Source organism: Symphalangus syndactylus, chromosome 12 (assembly GCF_028878055.3).
Source record: "Symphalangus syndactylus isolate Jambi chromosome 12, NHGRI_mSymSyn1-v2.1_pri, whole genome shotgun sequence".
NCBI classification, from domain to species: Eukaryota; Metazoa; Chordata; class Mammalia; order Primates; family Hylobatidae; genus Symphalangus; species Symphalangus syndactylus.
In genome coordinates, this window is record NC_072441.2 from 86,953,225 (window position 1) to 86,978,149 (window position 24,925).

A 24,925-nucleotide genomic window follows, 5' to 3' on the forward strand; every position below is an offset into this window, starting at 1 on the left:
AGGGCAGCACAGAAGGGAAATGTGGGATTGGAACACCTGCCCCTGACAGAGTCCTCACTGGGGTACTGCCTAGTGTCCTCCAGACTCCAGAATGGTAGATCCACCAACAGCTTGCAACATGGACCTGGAAAAGCTGCAGACAATCAATGCTAGCCCATGAAAGCACCTAGGAGGGAGGCTGTAGCCGGCAAAGCCACAGGGTTGGAGCTGCCCAAGGCCATGGGAGCCCACTCCTTACATCAGTGTGCCCTGGATGTGGGACATGGAGTCAAAAGAGATCATTTTGGAAATTTAATGTTTAATGACTGTCCTATTGGAATTCAGACTTGTATGAGGCCTGTAGCCCTTTCTTTTGGCCAATTTATCCCATTTGGAATTAGTATATTTACCCAAAGCCTGTACTCTCATGGTATTTAGGAAGTAACTAACTTGTTTTTGATTTTACAGACTCATGGACAGAAGGGACTTGCCTTATCTCAGATGAGACTTTGGACTTAGACTTTTCAGTTAATGCTGGAATGAGTTAAGACTTTGGGAGACTGTTGGAAGGGCATAATTGTGATTTTAAATGTGAGGACATGAGATTTTGGAGGGGCCAGGGGTTGAATGATATGGTTTGGCTGTGTCCCCACCCAAATCTCATCTTAAAATGCAGTTCCCATAGTCCCCATAGATCACGGGAGGAACTCAGTGGAAGATAATTTAATCACAAGGGCAGTTATCCTCACGCTTTTCTTATGATAGTGAGTTATCAAGAGATCTGATGGTTTTATAATGTGCTTTTCCACCTTTGGGTTGGCACTTCTTCCTACCACCATGTGAAGAAAGATGTGTTTGCTTCCCCTTCTGCCATGATTGTAATTTTCCTGAGGCCTCTCCAGCCATTCTGAACTGTGAGTCAATTAAACCTCTATTCTTTATAAATTACCCAGTCTTGGATATGTCTTCATTAGCAGCTTGAGAATGGACTAATACATTAATATTAAGGAAATATTGGAGTATGATATGACATTCTAAATTTTCACAATGAAAACTAAATATTTCCTACAGCACACCCTTTCCAAGACTGTCTTATATTACTTATTATATTCTTTGTTCTAACTAATAACAGTGCACTAGTAGGGGCCTTGGAAGTACACTAACAAAAGATATCCTACATGTGCCAATTATACAAATACATTTTTTACAGAAATATTGATATCAAAATCACACAAAATTTGGGAAGTTCCCCTTTGAGTTTTGATAGAGTGGCTTGTATTTGACTAATTGGACAACTTTATTTATAGCTAGATAAAGGTACAAAAAATCAGCTGCTTGAAATGGATCAGAATGAAACAGGTAGCTACAACTCACGGGACTAAAATTCCAGACAGAAGGGAACATCACTGAAGTCAAAATAATAGTCTCTCCACATTTCCCTTTAAAGTATAAGCTGTACAAGTTCTTATACATGGAAGTATTACAGGGTGAGGAGTAAGAATTGCTCAGAGCATTTGACAATCTCATGGAGGTAAAGAGACAGAACTTGGCATAATGGGTAACTGTGGCAGCCAGGATTTGAGGGGCTATAATAAGGAAACTACAGAAAAGTAGTCAGTATTGTATTTTCCCCTCAAAGCATTTTAGATGCCAAAACTGTATAGGACACAAGTCTAGAAGCCAAGCAGAAATGGTAGCTAAAAATGTAAAATCCTAACTAGAATTTTCAGTAGTGACACAGTGCTGACTTCAGGACCCATCAGGTAGGAGCAGCCCTGGTTAAAGGGCTTCCATTGAAAGGCCTGAAAGGCCACAGGGGCAAAGTGAAAAAGGTGAGTCTTCAAAGAAACTGAAATTATGTCCTGGATCATTTCAATCCCTGACCAAAAAGTAGGGGTTGGATGGCAGAGGGTGTTTAGTTATAGCTTTAAACCAAAGTTCATGAGTTAATTATAATACTTTAAATATAAACAGACTCACTTTTTCCTTAAAATTATCAAATTAAGTAAAGTAATACTCAACTATATAATATTTACAAAAGACACATACAAAATATGGAGATAAAAATGTTTTAAAAAGCGGAAATAGATATTTCTGCAGACACTAAAAAAATGTTGGTGCAGTATACTGGTATCTGAAAAAGTAGACTTTAAATCAAGAAATGTAATTCAAGATAAAGAGGAACATTTTATAATTAAAAGTATCAGTTTGTCAAGATGATTTCACAATTCAAAATGTCAACACAACTTTTAGCCTATCCTCAAAATTTATAAAAATAATGAAGTATTTAACCAACATGATTAAAAATGAAAATCTGGTTGGTAATACAAACCACTGCAAAATACACATTCTTTTCAAATGTACGTACAATATACAATAAATAGACTGTGGCTAGATATAAATCAACTTTCTGAAAAATATAGAATATATTTGCAAAATATAGTGGAATTAAACTAGATATAAATGTCAAAAAGATAATGAGAAAAGTCCCAAATATTTGAAATTAAATAATACACTACCAAATAATAAATAGATAATAGAATAAACCAAATAAGAAATTTCAAAAAAAATTAACTGAATGATAAAAGAAATGACAAAATTTGCAGAATGCAGCTAAAGCTTTGCTTTGGGAAAAACTTACATATTTAAAATCAATATGTTAGAAAAGATGAAAGGCTAAAATTTTGATAATCTAATTGTACATCTCAAGAAATTAAAAGAAAACATTAAAGTAATTCCAAATAAAGTAAAAAAAGATAATAATATAAAAAGCTTTTAATGGAATAGAATACACAAAAAAAAAACCGAGAGAAAAATTAAAAAGCTGAATGTTGGTTCTCTAAAAAAAAAATTGATGAAAACCCAGTAGCAAGATTCATGAGAGAGAGGGAAAAAATAATAATTAGGAAATTATTAATATTAAGAAGGGAAAATCTTACAGAGGCTACAGACAATAAAATCACAAAATTCAGAAATAAATAACCATGGAGGATTGGCTTCTGTGTGAATTAAGTTTTGGGCTTACCTAACATCTATCAATCTCACCTGTTTTGCCAGGAGAGTGAGGAAGTCACCAAGGTCTGCTCCATTGCCATTGGTCTTTAGGCTTGTTTCCTTATCAGCTAAAAGGCAAAAATAATTAAGAAGAGAAAGACATTTGGTCTTGTTTGAGTCCTGGGAAGCAGAAAAGGAATATTTACAATACACAACAAGAAAGCTTCTTGACTCTCAAAGTTGATGATTCATTGGAATATGTGAGCAGTGGGACCAATGGATCATTTTTCTACCTAGGCAGGATAAAACTTAATGAAACAGAGCTAGGGTCATGAGAGCTTTTGAGTACTTCATAGAAAAAAAAAGAGAAATTGTAGATTAGATATGAATTGTAAGTAAATCAAACAAACATTTTAGATTGTTTCTTAGAACATTTTGCTATGGCTTTCCCTTTCTGAATGTCACACACAAAATCTCCAATTCCCCAAAAATGTGTGCTCTGGAGTTATGGTACATAATTACTGTATCATCATATCTATCTCTTTCTCAATTTTTGTATGTGTGTTTATGTGTGTGTGTGTGTGCGTGTGCAAATGTGAGTGTAATTCTGTCCAGAAAGGATAGGAATGAGTAGTGATGGAAACACCTCTTTTCATACAGTAAAAGTCCCAGAGACCATTCTACACATGGATGGGATTTATTAGGATTTCTCAAACCCAAGGGACCCTGAACCTGCCACATCATACCTAACCAAGCCTCTACCACATCAGCCTTCCAGTTGAATTCCTGAAAGGCATAATCGTCTTCCAATTGCAACTTCCAAGCAGCTATTGCCTTGGCCAGAGAAGGGGTCTTTTCATTCAGAGCCTCCATCTTGGAAGAAATCTCTTTGTTCTGACTTTCCTCCTGCAACACCTGTGAGAAGGGGAGAGACAAATATATTTATAAATGTGCAGGGCTAGAAATGTGAATCCATTAGTACCAATAGAAAGCACTCATCTCTCTCATTTCAAATATATAACCACAGTCCTCTGGTCTAGTGTAATTATTTTATTATTCATTCATGTCCAAGAAGGTCATTTCCATTCCAGCATTTGGATGATCTTCTCATGTTTGTCTGTGTAAGTTTGACCTTCTTAGTTTGTGTAAGTTTCTAGGAGGTAGGGACCCATCTCTGTTTAATGGTCTTTATATAGCAGTTAGATCAATGAGGATTTATTAAAAACTACATTTAAAAAAAGAAATGATTCTCAAATTTAAAAGAGGTTTCAGTGTTGTTTTCCTCTTAGAGGCTTAGAAAGCAATTTCTTCAAATTCTTATAATATTCTATGGCCAAAGCTAGTGATAAGACTTTTATAAACACCATGTTCTGTATAGGACAACAAGATGTCAACAAAGGATTTAAGGAAAACTGAAATGTGTATGTATAAGAACTTGAAAAAAGAATTACAACAATTGAGTAGATAATTATTTGCTAACCACAACAACAACAAAAGGCAGTTTAGAAGAGATTGTTAAAGTTCTGCATATGATCTTAGCACTGCTCTCTGCATATGATCTTAGCATTTCTACATTTGGGCCAGTCCCTTTTGGAGAATGGAATTTTGAGCTGGAATTCCTGAACTTGCTCACCTTATTTAGGATGTCTTCTCCTTGTGCACACACATTTTGTACTCGGGTCTCATGGACAGCAAAGTCGTTTTCCAAAGCTTCATGCTTCGTTAGCAAGCTCTGCATAAATGAGTTGGTGAGAATCAAGATATCCAAAGCTGGAAAATCTATATTCACTCATATTCAGACTCACTGTGATATTATTCCCTAGGGTTGATGCAATGAAACTGGCAGACTAGGTGAATGCCCACTTTTTCTGGAACAACTATACTCAATTGCTTTCTCAAATTCTCACTTGTCACTGAGTGCAACTTACTGGAAAAAAGAGTCAAAGATATACAAGTGACACTCTTTCTAATTTATTATGTGACTAATCTTATTTTGATTTTGGAATGAGGGTTTTGACTGCAGTCATATATAAAGATTCCTCCATATTGAGATTTATCTAATTCAATGAAACAATGTGTCTAGCAGAAAAAAAATTAGTATCAAGAACATCCTAAACTAAGCCCTGATCCTAAAGAGAAGTTAAGGGGAACATGGAGCTGCCATTGACAATTACTCCAATAGTTCTCTGACTGCTTTCTGGAAACATGATGTCTGTGTAGCTGGCAGAATGAAAAGAGAAGTGAGGCTGAAGCATGAAGAGTGGTACTTTGTCTTCTGTTGTACCTTCCAGAGAAATATCTATATAAGCCCATAATCACCACCATCGTGATCACCCACCACTGCCACTGCTCCCACTACTGCTTTCACCTCCCTCTTGTCATAACAGCACTCTGTCAATTTTTTTCCTATACAACATAGTAACTCAGGTTAAAGGAAGAAACAGAATTTCTGACTATTATACTTTTTCAAAATCCTTTTTGAAAATAAAAGAACTTTCAGTTCATGGTGTTGAGGCACTAAAATAAGATGGTTACTCATTGTAAAACAAGATGGACTACATTACATATTATGACTGTATTACATTTCAGTTTTTGAAGAAACGGTAAATGAATACTGGAAAGGTGATTGACTTTGTGTGACTGAATGCCTGAATGAATCACGTTTTTATATATGTATACTGCATGAAATAAAGTATCTTTAACATCTTCACCTTCACCTTCTATTTTCAAATAATAAATTCAAAAATAAAAGAAGAAACATTAGAACTGATGTCAAAGAAATAAAAGAGATCACAAGAAATGATTACAAACAATTATATGCCAATAAACTAGAATATCTAGAGAAAATAGATAAATTCCTAGAAACAGACAACTTGCCAATACTAAATCATGAAGAAAGTCCAAACAGACATATAACTACTGTGGAGACTGAATCAGAAATAAACCTCTCAACAAAGAAAATCCCAAGACCAGATGGCTTCACTGATGAATTAAATCAAACATTTAAATAATTAATACCAATTCTTCTCAAACTGTTTCAAAAAATTTAAGAGGAGGGAACATTTCTAAACACCTTCGCAAAGTCAGCATTACCCTGATACCAAAGCCAGGCAATAATTCTCTCAATAGATAGATAGATAGATAATGTCTATCTATCAAGAGAGAAAAAATATCATCTATCTATCTATCTATCTATCTATCTATCTATCTATCATCTATCTATCTATCTGTCTGAATATAGAGAGCCTAATATCCTTAATATTTTTATTGAATATAGATGCAAAACTCCTCAACAAAATACTAGCATATTGAATCCAGCAGCACATTAAAATGATTATATACCACTAACAAGCGGAATTTATCCCTGGGATGCAAGGATGGTTCAACATATGCAGATCAATAAATGTGATACAACACATTGACACAATAACAGATAGAACCAAATCATCATCTCAATAGATTCTGAAAAAAAAATGGACAGAATTCAGCACTCTTTCATGATAAAAAACATCAACAAACTAAGAACAGAAGGATATTACTTCAACGTGATAAAGTACATGTATGAAAAGCCCACAGCTAACATCATATTTAATGGTGAAACTAAAAGCTTTTCCTTTAGGTTTATGAAAAAGGCAAAGATGCTCGCTCTCACTATTTCTATTCAAGATAGTACTGGAAGTCCTAGTAAAAGGCATCTAAATAAGAAAGGAAGAAGTAAAATTTTCTTTGTTTGCAAGTGACATAACCTTATATACAGAGAACTCTGAACACTCCATAAAAAACTGTTAGAACTAGTAAACCAATTAGCAAAGTTACAGAATGAAACTCAAAACATAAAAGTCGGTTTAGAACTTGTAAACAATAAACTATCTGAAAAAGAAATTAAGAAAATAATTCCTTTTACAATCACATCAAAAATAATAAAATATATAAAAATAAATGTAACCAAGGAGGTGAAATCTCATACACTGAAAACTAGAAAACATTGATAAAAGAAATTAAAGAAGCCACAAACAAATGGAAAAACATTCTGTGTTCATGGATTAGAAGATTTAATGTTGTTAAAATGTGAATACTACCCAAAGTGATGTACAAAGTCAGTGAAATCCCTATTAAAATCCCAATGACATTTTTTACAGAAATAGAAAAATCAATTCTAAAATTTATGTGGAATCAGAAAAGACCACAAATAGACAAATCAATCTTGACAAAGAAGAACAAAGCTGAAGGAATCACACTTCCTGACTTTAAAATACATTAAAAAGCTACAATAATTAAGAGTATGGTACTGGCATAAAAACAGACATAGATGAATGAAACAGAATAGAGAGTCCAGAAATAAACTCATGTATATGTAGTTAACTGTTCTTCGGCAAGGGTGCCAAAAATATACAATGGAGAATAGACAGCTTCTTTAACAGATAGTGCTGGGAAAACTGCTTTTCACTTTCAGAATAATGAAATAAGACCCCTATGCCATACCCAAGAATCAACTCAAAATTGTTTAAAGACTTAAACATAAGTCTTGAAACTATAGAACTCCTGAAAGAAAACATAGGGTAAAATCTTCATGATACTGGCCTTGGCAATGATTACATAGATATGACACTAAAAGCACAGGCAACAAAAAGAAAAAATAAACAAATGGGAGTATATAAAGCTAAAACTTCTGCACAGCAATGGAAACAATCAACAGAGTGAAAAGGCAACCCACTGAATGAGAGTTAATACTTATAAATGATTTCTCTAATAAGGGGTTAATCTCTAAAATATATACGGAACTAATATAACTCAATACGAGAAAGTAAATAAGAAATAAAAATAAAAGTAAAAAACCCCTAATAACTTGATTTAAAAATGGGCTAAAAACAAACATGAAAAAATGTTCAATATCACTAATTATCAGGGACATGCAAATTAAAACCACAATGAGATATCACCTTACTCCAGAAAGAATGGCCATATTAAAAAGTCAAAAAATAATAGATATTGGTGTGGATGTGGTAAACAGGGGACACTCTTACACTGCTGGTGAAAATGTAAACTAGTACAACCACTACGAAAAACAGTATGGAGATTCCTTAAAGAACTACCATTCAATTCAGCAATCCCACTACTGGGTATCTAGCCAAAGGAAAAGAAGTCATTTATGAAAAAGACACATGCATACTTGTGTTTATAGCAGTACAATTTGCAATTGCAAAAATAACCAACCAACTTTTTGCCCAACTAATGAGTGGATAAAGAAAATGTGGTATATATACATCATGGAATAGTACTTAGCCATGAAACAAAACAAAATAATGGTGTTTGCAGTGACCTGGATGGAGTTGGGGGGCCACTCTAAGTGAGGTAACTCAGGAATGGAAAATCAAATGTCTTACATTCTCACTTATAAATAGGAGCTAAGCTATGAGGATGAAAAGGTATTAAAATGATATAATGGACTTAGAGGACTTGAGGGAAAGGGTGGGAAAGGTGTCAGGGATAAAAGACTACATATTGCATATAGTGTACACTGCTTGGGAGACAGGTATACCAGAAATTTAGATAAAACCACTAAAGAACTTACCCATATAACCAAAACCACCTGTACCTAAAAAAGTATTGAAATAAATAAATTTTAAAATAATAAAAATGAGCTAAGAAATTTAATAGAAATTTCCCTAAAAAGGCATGTAAATGCCCCTCAGGTATATGAAAAGATGCTTCACGTTATTAACCACTAGGAAAATGCAAATTAAACCACAATGAGATATCACTTCACACCTGTCAGGATGGCTATTAACAAAACATAAAAGGCCAGTGTTAGTGAGGATATGCAGAAATTGAAACCCTTTCACATCGTTAGCGGGAATGCAAAATGGCACAGCTGTTATGGAAAACAACATGAATATTCTTCAAAACATTTAAAATAAAACTATCTACGGTCCAGCAATTCTATTTCTGGGTATTTATCCAAAAGGATAAGGAAATGATGATTTCAATAAGATATTAGCATCCATATGTTCATTGCAGCATTATTAACAATAGCCAAGATATGGACACAACCTAAATGTCCAACAACGGATGAATGGATGAAAAAAAGTGGTATATTCATGCAATAAAATACCATTTTTTCTTAAAAAATAAGAAAGTTATGTAACATACGACAACATAGATGAACCTTGAGGACATTACGCTAAGCAAAATAAGCCAGTTATAGAAAGATACATGCTACATGATTCCACCTATATGAGGTAGACAAATTCATAAAATCAAAGAGTGGAATGCTAATTACCAGAGGCTGAGAAAAAAATTGAAGTTATACTAATCATAAGGCATAAATTACAGTCAAGCAAGATGAAAACACTTGAGAGCATTTCTATACAGCCTACAACATTGTACCTATAGTCAACAATAATATGTCATACACATATAAATGTATTAAGAGAGTAGATCTCATGTTCAGTGTCTTGTCACAATAAAACAAATCAAAATGAACAAACTAACAATTCAATTAGAAAATAGAGACATTTCACTGAAGAAAATATACAGATGTCAAATAAACACATGACAAAAAATGTAAAACATCATTACCCACTAAGGAAAATGCACATATCAACTACAATGAGATATCATTATATATCTATGTGAATGGCTAAAATAAAAGTAGTGACAACACAGAATACTAGCAGGAATATAGAGAAACTGCATCATGTATGCATTGTTGTTAAGAGTGTAAAATGTTACAGCCATACAAACAGGACAGCAATTTGGCTTTTTTTTTTTTTTGGTCCAAAACTAAATAGGCAGTTACCATATGGTTCAGTGATTGGGGTCCTGTACATTTATCCCAGAGAAATAGACTTATGTTTGCATTAAAATCTGTGCATGAATATTTATAGTGGCTTTTCTCATAGTCATGAAAAAGTGGAAACAGCCCAGATGCCCCTCAACAGGTGAGTGGTTCAACTGTGATATACTTATACCACGACACTACTCAGCAATAAGAAGGAATGAACTATTGTTATACATAATAACCAGAATTAATCACCAGAGTATGGTGCTGAGTGAAAAGGTCAATCTTCAAAAGTTACATACTATATGATTTCATTTGTACAGCAGCGTGGAAATGACAAACTTATAGAAATGTAGAACAGATTAGTGGTTGCCACAGTTTGAAGAGGCAGGAAGAGGAGGTGGCTATAAAAAAGCAACATCAGCGATCCTTGTGATGATGGTAGCTTTCTGAATCTTAACTGAATCTTGACAATGTCAATATCCCTTTTATGATATACTGCTTTTCTGGATGTTTCCATTAGAGAAAACTTGGTAAAGGACATGAGATCTGTCTGTATTATTTCTTATAACTGCATGTGAATCTATAATTCTCAAAATAAAAAGTTCTGTTTTAATGCCTGTAATCCCAGCACTTTGGGAGGCCGAAGTGGGTGGATCATGAGGTCAGGAGATCAAAACCATCATGGCTAACGTGGTGAAACCCCTTCTTTACTAAAAATACAAAAAAATTAGCCTGGCGTGGTGGCAGGCACCTGTAGTCCCAGCTACTCGGGAGGCTGAGGCAGGAGAATGGCATGAACCCAGGAGGTAGAGCTTGCAGTGAGCCAAGATCACACCACTGCACTCCAGGCTGGGAGACAGAGTGAGACTCCGTCTGAAAAAAAAAAAAAAGAAAAGAAAAAAGAAAAAGTTCTGTTTTAAAGAAAGGGAAGTCTTTGAGAGCATTTGATAGGAAGCCTTAAAATGCTTGAACATGTGCAGTGGGGTGCACATGCATGATCTAAAAGACTACAAACAAGAGGAGCTGATAATTTGAATTATATGTTGTATAGGTTTAAGCTATCTTTTGCAAGTCTAAGCCTTTCCTTATGTCATCACATTAAAGTGAATTAATCTCTACAAAGAGTTCTTGGTAAATTCCCAATTTTTAGGGTTACTAGGCACAGTTTCCAAACTCCTAATACATTATTGTTTTGTAATCACTCTCAAAAGCTGTCAAAATTTACACTAACTCAAGATCACACTGATTACTTGTTCATTTCTTTATAGAGAAACCCAATCCTGCATTTAAAAGGGTGTCTATAAAATGTGGAACTATTTTGTCCAGTAAGCCCTTCTTCTTAAAATTATATTTTGTTGAAACTGCAGCCAATGTCCAGACATAAGAAGATTTTTTTCCAAATCAATGTAACATGAAAATTTAAGGGAATCCTTTCAAAATCTATAATCTACAAGGAATCTAACTTGTAAGGAAAGGTCTTTAACCATTATTTCTTTGACTCATAGATCACAGATTATGGAATTAAGATTTGAGTCCTGCCTTCACGCCTGATTGGTTCCATAATCTTGGGCAAGTCACTTACATGCTTGGACTTTAATTTTTCGTATTTAAAACTGTCAGGATTATTCGTATTTCCTTCATCTTCTTTCACCAGAAAAATGTCCTAATATTACAGGTAAAAACATTGACTACCCAAGAAAATAATCAAATTGAAGAGAAGAAAATTGATTCATTCTTCCTGTTCCTCACCTGAGTAGCAGCTAATGTATCTCCAGAATCTCCTCGGACAGCCATAGCATTCTTTTCATTGATCCAAGCTTCCTCTTCCTCAGCATTCTGCATGAATTGCAAGTATTCTAGGGATTCTTCCAACTTAAGTCCTCTATAACAAGGTGGCAAGCCCCAGTGAGAATAAGAACAAACTGGTAAGCAGTGGGAGTACAGTGGGATGGCACAATCTCATTCAGGCAGACCAGCTTATTCTCACAAGGCAGCCACAGCCTCAACACAATATAATACATGCCTACTGCTGAGTGGTGAAGATCTGCTGTGAAATAGAGGAGACGCCTGCTTTAGAAGTTCATTTTGTGGCACCATCTACTGTCTTAAGAAACTTTGTTGGAGGCAGGAAACCCACCCTAGCCAAAAAAAGGGAAATGATGACTTCAGTGTTGGAGAATATCAGCAGTGACACAATGTCTTTTTCTACTCTGAGCACTGCCTTCTTTTGTATATGATGAAGACACCACAAAGTGCCAGAATCTCCCTTTTAGCCCCCCCAGGAAAAACGGAATTACAGACAGAAATTGTTATATTTGGCTATGTGTGTGATATGGTTTGGCTCCGTTTCCCCACCCAAATCTCATCTTGAACTATAATCCCTATGAATCAGGGGAGGGGCCTGGTGGGAGGTGATTGGATCATGGGGGCAGATTTCCTCCTTGCTGTTTTCATGGTAGTGAGTTCTTGCAAGATCTGATGGTTTAAAAGTGTTTAGCACTCTCCCCGCCCCCGCCCGCTCCCTGCCTTGCTAAGATGTGCTTCTTTCTTTGCGTTCTGCCATGACTGTAAGTTTCCTGAGGCCTCCCAATCATGCTTCCTGTACAGCCTATGAAACTGTGAGTGAATTAAACTTCTTTTCTTCATAAATACCCAGTCTCAGGTAGTTCTTTATATCAATGTGAGAACTGACTGATACATTGTGTATGTGGTTCAAATTGGCTATATGGCTATAGGGAAAAATAATTATTCATCCTTACATTACTAAGGGCTGCATATAATATGAAAACTGGGAGATAAAGCAAAACAGATGTCTGGCTAATAACCTGATATGAAGGATAACACATGTAGGAAAACAATAATAAAAGACAGCTGCATGTAAATGCAGAAGGAGAGGTAGATTTACAACAGAGGCAGTGATCATTATGCCTGGGGTATATGGAGGAAAGCTTTGTGATAGACTTGGCATTTGAGAAGGGACTTAAGGAGATAGGTAGTTGGGGTTAGTAGACAATGCTGAGCAGGCACTTAAGTATCCTCCCAACACCTGCCCAATATCCAAAATCCAGGAAGGGAACTTGGCCTCCTGTACCCCACTCACCGGGCCTTGGCCAACTCTTTGAGCTTTTCCCAGTGTTCAACAAACTGAGCCAGCCGCAACTGGATCTCCTCTTGCCCCACAGCAGCCTTGTCTTTCAGCTTCTCTGCCATATCCAGCACATTCTGAAGAACAACCCTGATTCATGTTCCATTACCCCACAGTCTCTCCCCATTTAGCCATAATCCCTGAGCAAAGTATCTAGCCCATCCTACCCTCCAGATTATTTATAAACTCCACGGGACTTTGTGAGGGTCCTGAAAGTCCAGGGAGAATGATGAAAGCTGCAAGAAGATTTGCTATGCTAAACTTTCCCAAGTATTTTGCAAATATATCAGTACTTGCACTAGTCTACTCTCCATAATCTGCTTTTTGGTCTATTCATGGTCACAGAGTGACCCTGCTCCCAAGTCAGACCCAGAGTTGCCTTCTTCCCAGATGGCTCAAGTACAGTTTTCCCAGATGTCCCAACCTGCATCCCAATTGTCAATCACTCCCCAGGGGTGTTAAAAGTGCTTCTTCCAGGGAAGAGCATGGGTTCTTGTTCAGAACTCTTCTACTTATAGGAGACTAAATGTGGAAGAGAAAATAATATTTGTAAACTTTTTGACTAACTCTCTCTGACCTTGACATCCTACTTTCACATTTTGTAGCACCCTCTTATTTATCTGTAACACGAGGGGTTGCTATAAGATGATTTCTATATTTTCAGATCCGGTATTCTATTCCTACCTGGATGGCAGGCTCATGCGCCACCAGCTCCCCCTCTAGGCGTTTGTGCTTCTTCAGCAAGTTCTGAACGCCCTGAAGATCTCTCCCATAGTCCTGGGAGCTCACTCGTATCAACTTCTCCCTAAAATCAAGGAAGAAAACAGGAAGTTTGGAGTCTAGATATCTAAGGTCATCCTACAGCAATAGCTTTCTATGACTATGTGTGTGGCTAGTGGTGAGGGTGGTTGTAAATTCTGTAATACCCTCTTGCCAATGACCGAAAATATAATTAGTGGAAGAGGCTTGCAGCAAAACTTCTGACTGAGCCAATACAAATTAAAGTAACATACTGATCTCCACCATAGGCACAACTGTAACAGCCTTTCCATTAGTCGCTTTGCCTGTCCACCTGTGTATCTTCTCTTTTTTGCTCAAGAATATACACTAATGTTTCCTATTTCAAAAAAATGTGAAAATTATATATGACCTCCATGGCTTTTGTTATTTTCATTTATTAACGTCAATAATAAATTCAGCTAGAATGGGTATAAAGAGCTGATTTCATAGGAGTCATGGCAGTTGGGATGCTTCCAAGTGTAAAATGTCTGAGCATCACCATGAAGCACAGTCGAAGACTACATGGACAAGATTATTCTATCTTATGGTCTTATCCAAAAAGGTTTTTAAAACATGTTATTTGTTGCCATATGCACTGTGCTTCCCTCTAATTTATTGATTACTCATAATAATCAAGCAGCTTTGTAGAAGAGAAGCATGATGAGGCAGGTTAAATGGGAAGTAGGCAAAATACTGTAATTTGCTAAGATTTTCCCAATCATATTTTACAACAAAAATAGAATCAGTAATGAAACCATGGCAGATACTTTGTAATATTCTCTACTGAGTGTCCAATTCAGTGTCATATAAGATATACTGGGTATAGAATGACAAGGATCTGATCAGCTGTGTAAATGCCCAGGTGTCCCTGTGAGTATGGCATATCATTCTATGAACTATAGAGCAAATGCAGATGGCTTCTTAGTTTTGTTCCTTTCATGTATGTTAACTGCTCCTCACTTCCTCCACACCTGTCTTTCTCTGGCTTGCATCCAGTAAGGGAATTTGGGAAAAATAAAACCAATGTTAATTTTAAGCTGAGGCAAACATGAAGTAATGCTATCTTCAAGAAACAATTACACATTTCATTTCAGCATAAATTGGAACAAGTTTGGTGGATTATCTACTCGCTTGGATTATCCACACATATTGAGCTGGTGGCACATACTCTATCCAGGATTCCTCATCATCTAGATCCTGGAAGAACTGGAACAAGGCATAGGCCTCTTTCAGTTTTTCATGGTGTGCAGCTGCCAAGTCTTGGACATTCAGGAAACGCTCGTTGACACTATCTTTTTTCTCCATAATCTGATCAACGTTGAAAGTCCCGCTGGAGAGCAAATCTGCAGCCAATGTATTCAGGTCCTTGAGTGCATCCTAGAAAGTCTCAAGGTACTCAGTGAATAGCATAGTACAGGCATTACTCAGATCCCACACTAACAACAGCTGGTCTGGCTCAAAGATAGGGCCAAATGGATTGCTTTTAAAGATATGGAGTTTAATTATGTGTTATACATGTTCACATATGTTCAGGTTGGAGAAGGGCCATATGTGGGAACAACAGAGGTAGCATGACTACATTACTCAAACTGTACGTTTAGCATGTGTCCCGTTTCTCCTTCTGATGTTTTCAGTATGTGCCTGCTCTCCCCAACTAAAAAAGAAAATCAGCCGGGTGCAGTGGCTCATGCCTGCAATCCCAGCACTTTGGGAGGCCAAGGCAGGTGGATCAAGAGGTCAGGAGTTCAAGACCACCGTGACCAACATGGTGAAACCCCATCTGTACTAAAAATACAAAAATTAGCTGGGCATGCTGGCATGTGCCTGTAATCCCAGCTACTCGGGAGGCTGAGGCAGGAGAATTGCTTGAACCAGTACCAAAAAAACAAAAGGAAAATCTTGGTGGGCAATCATTTGTTCCCATACAAGACTGTCTTATACTGACTTTGACAGCCACAGATTGATTGATTTGATAGTACCAACTTTGGCAGCCACAGATTGATTGATTCAATATTCAACAAGAACTACTCTACGGGCAACATTCTTAGCTGCTCATTGAACACACCTATCTCTTCTGTGTCTACTCCTATTCTAACCCAGCCCCTTAGTGATGTCACAGGAAACATCACCAAGTCCCAAGGCCTTTGACTTCCTGCCTTTTCTATGTGTATCTGTATTATCAAGTAAAATGATAATTATAAAATTCTTTAGTATAAAATTAACAACTGTCAGCATTTTTATCACTGCTCTCAGGACAAATTTTTGGTTGCTATTAGGATGCAACTGGAATCCTTGACAGGATCTCCAAAGTGTATGTGTAGTTCAACTTCATTTCACATGCCCCCATCTGATTTTTTGTTTGTAATTCTTTAAAGTAAACTTCCACTTTCTTTCAAATACCGGATCAAATATATAGCTTAAAGATAATTGGCTTATACGTATGCATCAGTAAAAGACAAAAAAGATAGGTTTTAGGGTCCACTTTCTGGAATCTTAGAGTCTATAGTTTAGTGATAATTGATTATCAGTGACAGTTTTAATGTCTTCACAGCCCGTTAATTTTACCTAGTTAAAATGACTGCTGGTTGAGAACACTAAGAACAATTTTGCAAGGCTATGTTTTCAAATGGTCTCCTAAGATGGGAGGGAGAAAAGCCAGAAATATTTCTATTCTGCCCAGAGGAGAGGGATGCCAGCACTACTTACCTCTTGAGCCAGCATCTCAGTCTCCAATAGCTGATGCTTCTTGAGTAGGTTTCCTGCTGAAGCCAAGTCCCTGGCCTGATCTTTCATGGCCAGCAATGTCTCTGCCTGGAAATAGAGAAATAAGCAATAAAGCTGCCAGGTGAAACTGCCTTTAAGGAGAATAATATCAGCAGCTATGTCCCCAACCTTTTCCCAGGAAGGTTAAAGGAAATTGCCCATGTATAAATTCATTTGTCTGACAAGTGTGTATTAAACTCTTGTGCCTCTACTGTTTCCAGGTGCAATTACCTCTGAGAGCCAGAACTCAAAGTCCCGGATGCTTGTGTTGAACCTCTGTTGACGACTGGCCTCATTGAGCTTCTGCCCTTTGTCAGTTGTTCTCTCAAGCAGATGATCCCAATGTTCCTTCAGCTGTTCCAGTTGCTCCTAACCCAAGGACAGTGAGGAGTCATTACAGTCTTTAGGATCCTGGGCCCTGTGACTACTTAAGAGAATAATGTAGGAAGGTTGTGAAGGCAGGAACTAGCCAAAATTTGCTGATACTTGAATATCATACATTTCAAACCAGTTATACTTAATCTGGGAAAACAATAGGAGTTGTTGGACAAAAGAGAAAGTTTGAAAAAAGGGTCCTGTGTTGAGTAAAGAGACTGACACACAAATGCCAAAAAACTATTGGCAGAAGGGATAGAAAATGTAAAACAAGCATAGTAAGACTTTGGAATTAAGCCTAAAGCTTTCTTAAGAGTTCCAGGTACTGAGTATGATGGGAGTGATAAGGTCTGGGCATCACTCCTTTTCTCCTTCTTTGTGCAACAATCAGAGGGAAGACTGTTTTTCTGTGATATGGTCACAGAACATATTTTATATTTCTACTCATGGAACATTGAAAGAGTAAATGACTCCTCTTCATGTGCCTTTGTAGCCCAAAACTCATCCTGAGCTTTACCCTCATGGCCTCTTCATTGCCATCACAAGCGCTACGCTCAATCAGGGAGTTCCCCAGGTTGACGACGCCATCCACCTGGTCAGCTCGGCCATAGACTTCATTTGCAAAGGTCTGGTGTTTCAGGTATTTCTTCTGAAGGGAAAACAAAACAGAAATTATATTATCTTTTTATTTATGGAGACAAGATTACATAAATTATATTTAAAAGGAAGGGCTAATATTTCTATCATAACTGAGGTGATGGTGACTTCTGAAGAACCTGCTCCGCATCAGACTCTGAAGCCTCTGAGAGCAGGCATGGTAGCCTCAACAGTGAGAAAGTGCTAAAGTATCAAGGGTGATGACTATCCAACCAACAAGCTCAGAATGGTGAAATTTTCCAAGGTTCCTACTTTGAACTTGCCTGAATGTTAGTGGGATCTTTGTAGGATTCATCACAGGCTGTGGGCAGCATCTCACTGATCCATTCTTCCAGCTCCTCAAGGTCTCGGTAGAATTGTTTTAGGTCGGCATAGTCTCCAAGCTTTGTCCGCTCAGCAATCAGTTGTGCTTTGAGAGCCTTCCACCTAGAGGATGGAGCCAGATCACTGTATGCCCTCCTCCACCCTTCCCATGCTCTGATGCCATATCCATAAATCTTCCCATTTGCCAACATGCCTCTTTTCTTCTCATATAGTCTTATTATTTTCATCATAAAATGCAGTGCTAAAGCCAGTTAATTTCTAAGATATCTTTCATCTTTCATGTCTTTCATTCTATAAATCTAAGAAAGTCTGCATAGGTGTCAAGATAGTTTCAGGCACCTAGAAATGACAGGAAGTCAGAGTATTCCCCCATCTCAATGCTAGCAAAGAGGTCAGTTTGCTACATCTTCCTGTAGCACATAAAACAATCACTCAGGCCTGACCTGTCTAGTACACGTTGGAGCCGAGTAGCAATCTCTTCTTTGGCATAGTGTTCATCGGCAATGAGGCGCTCAGCAAAATGTTCTAGGTCAGTGATCTTCCCTTCCTAAATAAAGGAAAAGGAAAGAGCCCAGATGCCTGGAGATTAGACCCTTGGTGCAATCCCAGACTCCCTCCTAGAAAAGAATAAAGGTATTCTTTGTGGAATCAGAAGATATACTCAGGGTCAAACAATAAATGCCTTACAGGGAGGCGGGTTTCAACTTAATAGGAGGAGAAACATCTAATAATGGGCTACTTGTGTGGTACTGAATTCCCTAAAGAACAGACACTTCTCATGACCATTGTAGAGGGTGAATCCTGTATTGGGTGAGATCATGAAATGACTATTTCATCAATCCTAAAAGTCAGAGTTTAGAATGCTGGATTTAAAGTAAGAGAGTCCATTTCTGCCTGTGACTTGGGTGAAACAATGTCAAGTGTCAGGCTGCCCGGCCTGCCTCAGTTTTTCTGTAAGAAGCAAACAAGAATCAGGGCTGGGCACAGTGGCTCACTCCTGTAATCTCAGCACTTTGGGAGGCCGAGGTGGGTAGATCACTTGAGGTCAGGAGTTCGAGACCAGCCTGGCTAACATGGTGAAACCCCGTTTCTGCTAAAAGTACAAAAATTAGCTGGGCCTGGTGGTGAGTGTCTGTAATCCCAGCTACTCAGGAGGCTGAGGCAGGAGAATCACTTGAACCCGGGAGGCAGAGTTTGCAGTCAGCCAAGATCACGCCACTGCACTCCAGCCTGGGCAACAGAATGAGACTCCATCTCAAAAAAAAAAAAAAAGTAAATCAAAATGTTTGTAAATTATAAAACCAGACAAATGTATAGGATTTCTGTTATTATTACTATGGATTATTATTTTAACTCCTTTACTAGTCATTATTACCTGGGCAGTGATTGCTTTGTCCAAATCATCCCGTTTCTTCATTAAGGCCTCCAGACTGTCTAAGGAACCTTTGTCATCTGACCTCAGGGAATTCTCACGTGCCACCATCCAGCTCTCAACTTGATCACAGTTCCCTTGAAACATCTATGAGGAATTAAATGAGAGGGGTATGGTATAGTCCAGGTGGCGTGGAGGAAATGATGTTACACCTCTTTCATGATCGTGACACAAAGAGTTTTGCAAGGAGTACTTACCATCTTCCAAGAAACAGTCATGTGACAAATCTTAGCTGTACTGGAACTTTTCCTCTTTTCCAAACATGTACTTTATGTTTATGTATAAGCTACCTCCAATTCCTGGGGTGCTATTTCCTATTTCTTAAACCTTGTTAATACTGGCTGGTCATTTCCTTAAGACTCTGTGAAACGTTATCCTTCAGGGTAGCCTGTGACACAACTGTTCACTTCCCCCAGAAGCTTTAATCACTTCTTGTTCTTTAGCCTCAAAGCACTCGGACATTTTGTTTTATTAATAATCACCTCACTGTACTAGTAAAATCCACCTATATGTCTAATTTCACTATTTAAGAAATAGGAAACTATCTTACTAATCTTCATGGCACTCCGAGCCTCCACAGAGTAGAGTCTCAACAAAAATCAGCCAATCAATTCCTCAATCAATCAACAAATGATAATCAACCCACCTCATGCTCAGGACTGATCACCATCTTGTTTGGCTCTTCTAACAGGAAAGAGCAGAGAATATGACAATGATCGGTATAGAAAGCATAGTACAATGCTAGGTAATTAAGAGATGAGCTCCCTTTGTGTTTATAACATGGAAAGTCTAGTGAACTGAGCCTGTAATGACCATATAAAATTGCATAGAAGAAACAGACTACTGAACCTGCCTAACAATTGGGAAATTTGCTGTACCTGCAACTCCAGGCACTGGTCTAGGATCTTCTTGCGTTGTTCCCAAGCCTTCTCCAAATCATCTCTCTCTAGCCTGATAGCTTGAAGCTTTTTGTCAATTTCAGGGCTAGCATAGTGCCCACTATCTATAAGTTCTGCACCGAAGTCCTCTAAGGCCTGGAAGGTGGGAGCCTCTGCCTCCATGTCAGCACGGTGCTCCTGTGGGAAAAAGGGGGAGGAAATCAGCGAGGCCAACTCCATTGGAAATTTTAAAATTAGTAGAGGTTTCAGGTCAAGTGATCAGTGGCTATGGCTTTTGTAGTTTTACCTGATGTCTCTCCAGCAAGATCTCTATGCCAGTTAAGTCTTCAGCCAGCTCCTGTGATGATACCATGCCACCAATGCTGCTGATCCAATTCTGCAGATCCCTAGATAAATAGACACATTGGAATTGACAAGAAAGTCTTGCAACTTGCTACAGTGCTGTTTGTCCTACAGTTTTCCATTCTCTAGAAAACATTTCTAGAATAACATTTTTTATCTGGCTTTATATGCTTTACAGATCTTAGGTTTGCTGTTTTTATTATATCACCTAATGATAACAATCCCTTGTATTTGAAAGCCTCTTCACTTTTATTATCTTTTTCAATTCTTGCAGTAATCCTGCAGAGATTCTGGGAATTTTTTGTTTTCATTATGGAGATAAAGAAGTCAGCTTAGAAAAGATAATTAATTTGCCTATGTGATATAACCTAAAGCAGACATCTTCAATAGAACCTAGACCTCTGGAATCCTTGACTGTTATATATTTCATTACTTCTGTTGGTTACTGTTCCTTTTTAGTGGTTTCTAGGGTTTGAAGATACATCTTATTACAGAGTCTCAAAGAAATCATGTCTTTCCTCTTACTTTTATTCTCAAGAGAATCTAGCACATATTTTGGCCAACATACACATACACACACAGGCCTCCACACTATTGATTAAATCAAGGTCTATTTCCCTACCCTTTTAGTAGTCAAGAAGTTAGACAAGCAAAACTAAGGTCTATCTTCTTAAAAGGCAAATTTTAACCATGCATTAACTTTAAAGCATATATGGTGGATAAATTAAGCATCTCATAAAGAATGTCATTACTCTTGTTTGCTCAATAGGAAGCCTTAGCTCTAGGAAAGAGAGGTCTCTTCTTTTGTAAATTTATTTATTCAAGCAACTAAGTTTTATTGGGTGCTTACTAAGTAACAAACATTGTGAAAAAGGCATATCTGTGCCTTCTAGGAACTCATACTTTAAGAATGGAAAAAAACAAAACAAAACAAAAAACAAACAAAAAACAGAGCATAGGCACTAATAGCTATTAAAAAACAAAACTGAAAGCAAAAGTATCATATGGGGTAAAATAAGATATTAATGTTGCTCAGGGGTGGGAACACTACTTTAAAATACTGAGGAGTACAGCTTCATAAAGGGAAGGAAGCACCATTGGAATGGGTGTGGGTGCTATTTATTTAAACTGTGTCAAAAACTATAGCTTTCCAGTGCTGAGCTGGGGAGGGGATTTCCAAGAGGAACTACAGTCATTTGCCAAAATTTGCCTCCTTTTTTCTTGAAAAGCATTGCATTGAGAGCTGCAACTTCCTGAACCCTCAACTCTGATGCTCCTCCCAGCGGACTGATGTGATAGAGCCGAACGTGGGAACTGTTCCACAAACTATGTTTGAGAGTTGAATTTTGGATTGTGATAATATCTAGACTTTAGTAAGATATTCACAGTTCTCTGGAATTTGGTCCCAGTATTTTTAAGTTTATCTCTTACTACTTCTCCTTACTATCCCCTCCCCAAACATGTTCTTATGCTTATTCTTCCTTTCTCATGATTATGTCTTTGTTTGCGCAGTTCAGTCTACATGAATTGTTTTCTCTTCTGTTAAAAGTTTGACTGATAAGGTGTAATAAAATGTTACTTTATCTGCAGTGCATCATCTATTCTACCCAACTCTGAATTCGCACTGCTGTTTGTTACAATGTGTGTTTTGGGCCTCATTATGTTCTACCATAGTTATTTGTATTCAACAGAATACTGAATACAGTAGAAGACTGAATACTAATGTCTCTTCAGTAGAACAAAAAAGCTTCTACATTATAGAAGCTTACTTAATTGGCCTAGATGGCTTCACACTCTTTCAAACTTTGTATTTTATTGCTTCTACTTTCAAACCTGAAATTTTTTATGCCTTGCAAGAGGTGAGACTTGAACTTAGTGGTGCTCTCCAAAACCAGCAGTGAACAGCATCTGTACCCAAACTGCTCCTAGACAGTTTACTTAGAGGCCAGACATGGAAATTACCCACCCCACTCTACCTGGCCTTGCTGAGGAACAGATAGAATTTCTGGGCCTCATTTAGGCTCTCCTTACGATCCTTTGTACGCCCCTGCAGGTCTTCCCAGGCCTCATTCAGCTCCATTTTCTGTCTCTGCAGGTCCTCAGTGGCATCTGGATGGGACTCACTGAGCCGCTCTGCTGTCTCCCCCAGTATGATCACCTGGGGAGGTACAATACCTCTGATAATCAGCCTAGAGACACACCTGAATCTTAGCAAAAGGAGAATCCTGAGTCCCAGTATTCAGCTCCTCAAGTAGACATCAGTGATGTACAAGCATGTCATAATGCTTTACAAAATAATATCAACCTTTTAGTCCACATAACTCCCTAAGGTAGTTACAATCAGCATTACCATACTTCTTTTTAAAAATAAGAGGGCTGTGGGGAAGAGTGGTTAAGTGACTCTGCTGGTTAGTGGCAACCTCAATTAGGAAACCCAAGGGTCTTGATTCTTCATGTGAGGAGATTCTTTTTGCTCTGCATGATAATGCCAAGCCTTTGAGTGTAACCGACAAGCTCCAGAGTATACTTTTGGGTTGAAACAGAATTAAACAACTCATTCAATTCCTTGCTAAGAAAAACATGCACCATACTCAGATATTGGCCTGATTATCCTGGGTATGGACATTTGCTATTTCTCCTGGGCTACTGGCCTCCCCCTAGCTGCCACAAGATCTGGTCACTTGTAACCCACCAAAGAGGCAAGGGGATATAGGGTGCTCACTCAGACAGCAGGAGTTTAACAAGTTTTTTCCCCATGTTAATGGTCATGGGGTATATCCTTTTCATGGTCTTGCCTTAGGGACAGTGTACAAGAATAAATATGGCACAGGACAAAGAGAAATATAAGAATAAAAGACTGAAAAAGAGAACCAAAGAAGAGGGCATTGGTATAGGGCTAAATATAAAGTAGAAAGTGTTGGAAAAGCTTTGAAGGACCTGTCTCACCTTATCTCCCAGGGGTATGAGGTCCCTTTCAAAGCCCTCATGCCGTCGCTGAAGAGCCTGAACACTGAACAGATCTGAGCCAGGGTCTGCAGCACTGAGGGCCTGGCATTTCTTCTCAATCTGCTCCTTCGTGTCATCTGCTTCTCTGGTATACAAGAGAGTAGAGAGTTCAAAAGTAAGAATATGTACCAGAGGCAGTCTAGTGGGGATCACAAGAAAGTTATCATCACTACCACTCACTACCCTCCCACCGCCCCCACCCCAACCAATTATCATCATTGTTTTTTATGTGCTAGAAACTTGGGCTCATTTAATCTTCACAACTCCAAGAAACATAGTTATTATTACTATTCCCATTTTATAGATCAGAAAACTGAGGACTAAAGAGGATAAGTATTTTCTCAAGATTATACCACTGCTGAATGGTGGAGCCTAAGCTTGAACTGGGCCTTCTGACGGCAGTCACATGCTTAACCATCGTATTTCCATAGCTTTCTATCTTAAGCGTTCTACACACAGAGACCTGTCTGAGTCTGTTTTCCCTTCCCCGTATCATCAAAAATGCATTTATACACAATGAAGGTGTTCGGTTTCTGTTTTGTTTGTTTGTTTACTTGTTTGTATGTGTCTTTGTGTTTCTTAGTTTGAAAATCAAACAAGAAAAATGTTGAATGAGCTGATAGTCAATGTGATGTCTGTTGCCCTGCACTGTCAGCTTCTAGTTCAGAAATGTAATTACTTAAACCTCTTGTTTCAACTTCAAGTTTCTTTCTTTCTGTTTTGATTTTAAAGATAGGGGTCTCACTCTGTTGCAACAATAGGCTGGAGTGCAATGGCGTGATCAAGGCTCACTGTAGCCTCAGCCTCCTGGCTCAAGTGATCCTCCCAGTTCAACCTCCCAAGTAGTTGGGACCATAGGCCTGTGCCACCACACTGGGCTAATTTTTCATTTTTTATTTTTTTGTAGAGACAATGTCTTGCTTTGTTGCCCAGGTTGGTCTACAACTCTCGGCCTAAAGCAATCCTCCTGCCTCGGCCACCTTTGGTGGGCTGGGATTATAGCTGTGAGCCACTGCACTCAGCCTAAGTTTTATTCATTTTCGTGGAAACATATATAGACTACTAATTATGTTCCAAGGCCCAAGCCTAGGCTTTAGAAAATTGAAGCTAGTTGTCTGGGAGTATCCTGTTTGCGAAGTGAGAATTATACTACTAAAAAACCTAATTTTCTATTGGCACATTGTCTCCATCTCAGGAAGAAAGATTATACCATGGTTCCACCATAGTAATAGACTTAGAAGTTTAGTGAGTGGGTTTTAAAGCAGCACTGCTTTTTAGAGTTATAATTATTACCTGTGAAACACTTCAACAGCATGGGCACTGCCCAGCAGCTGCCGCTGTTCATCTGCAAGCCTCTGCAAGGAACCCCAGCGGGCATTCAATTCCTAAAAGGGCAAAAACATCAGACTTGAGACGGAGAACTAACTCACATGGCTCAATGGCAT

General features: G+C 38.0%; 1 protein-coding gene across 2 annotated transcripts in view; it reads right to left on the minus strand.

Annotated features, from left to right (window-relative positions):
* The window catches only part of SPTA1 (spectrin alpha, erythrocytic 1), an 83,896-nt gene that overhangs the window by 13,867 nt on the left and 45,104 nt on the right, over window positions 1-24,925 (minus strand). For both annotated transcript variants that reach the window (XM_063624950.1, XM_063624949.1), the window contains 18 exons: window positions 24,774-24,865; window positions 23,421-23,565; window positions 22,451-22,632; window positions 20,419-20,518; window positions 20,112-20,309; window positions 19,177-19,320; window positions 18,245-18,348; window positions 17,741-17,903; window positions 17,338-17,469; window positions 16,677-16,814; window positions 16,389-16,493; window positions 14,851-15,059; window positions 13,587-13,707; window positions 12,858-12,979; window positions 11,507-11,639; window positions 4,607-4,705; window positions 3,720-3,888; window positions 3,025-3,101 (listed from right to left, as the gene is read on the minus strand). In XM_063624950.1, coding sequence (XP_063481020.1) covers window positions 3,025-3,101; window positions 3,720-3,888; window positions 4,607-4,705; window positions 11,507-11,639; window positions 12,858-12,979; window positions 13,587-13,707; window positions 14,851-15,059; window positions 16,389-16,493; window positions 16,677-16,814; window positions 17,338-17,469; window positions 17,741-17,903; window positions 18,245-18,348; window positions 19,177-19,320; window positions 20,112-20,309; window positions 20,419-20,518; window positions 22,451-22,632; window positions 23,421-23,565; window positions 24,774-24,865 — 2,433 coding nt within the window. The remainder of the gene's footprint in view (window positions 1-3,024; window positions 3,102-3,719; window positions 3,889-4,606; window positions 4,706-11,506; window positions 11,640-12,857; window positions 12,980-13,586; window positions 13,708-14,850; window positions 15,060-16,388; window positions 16,494-16,676; window positions 16,815-17,337; window positions 17,470-17,740; window positions 17,904-18,244; window positions 18,349-19,176; window positions 19,321-20,111; window positions 20,310-20,418; window positions 20,519-22,450; window positions 22,633-23,420; window positions 23,566-24,773; window positions 24,866-24,925) is intronic.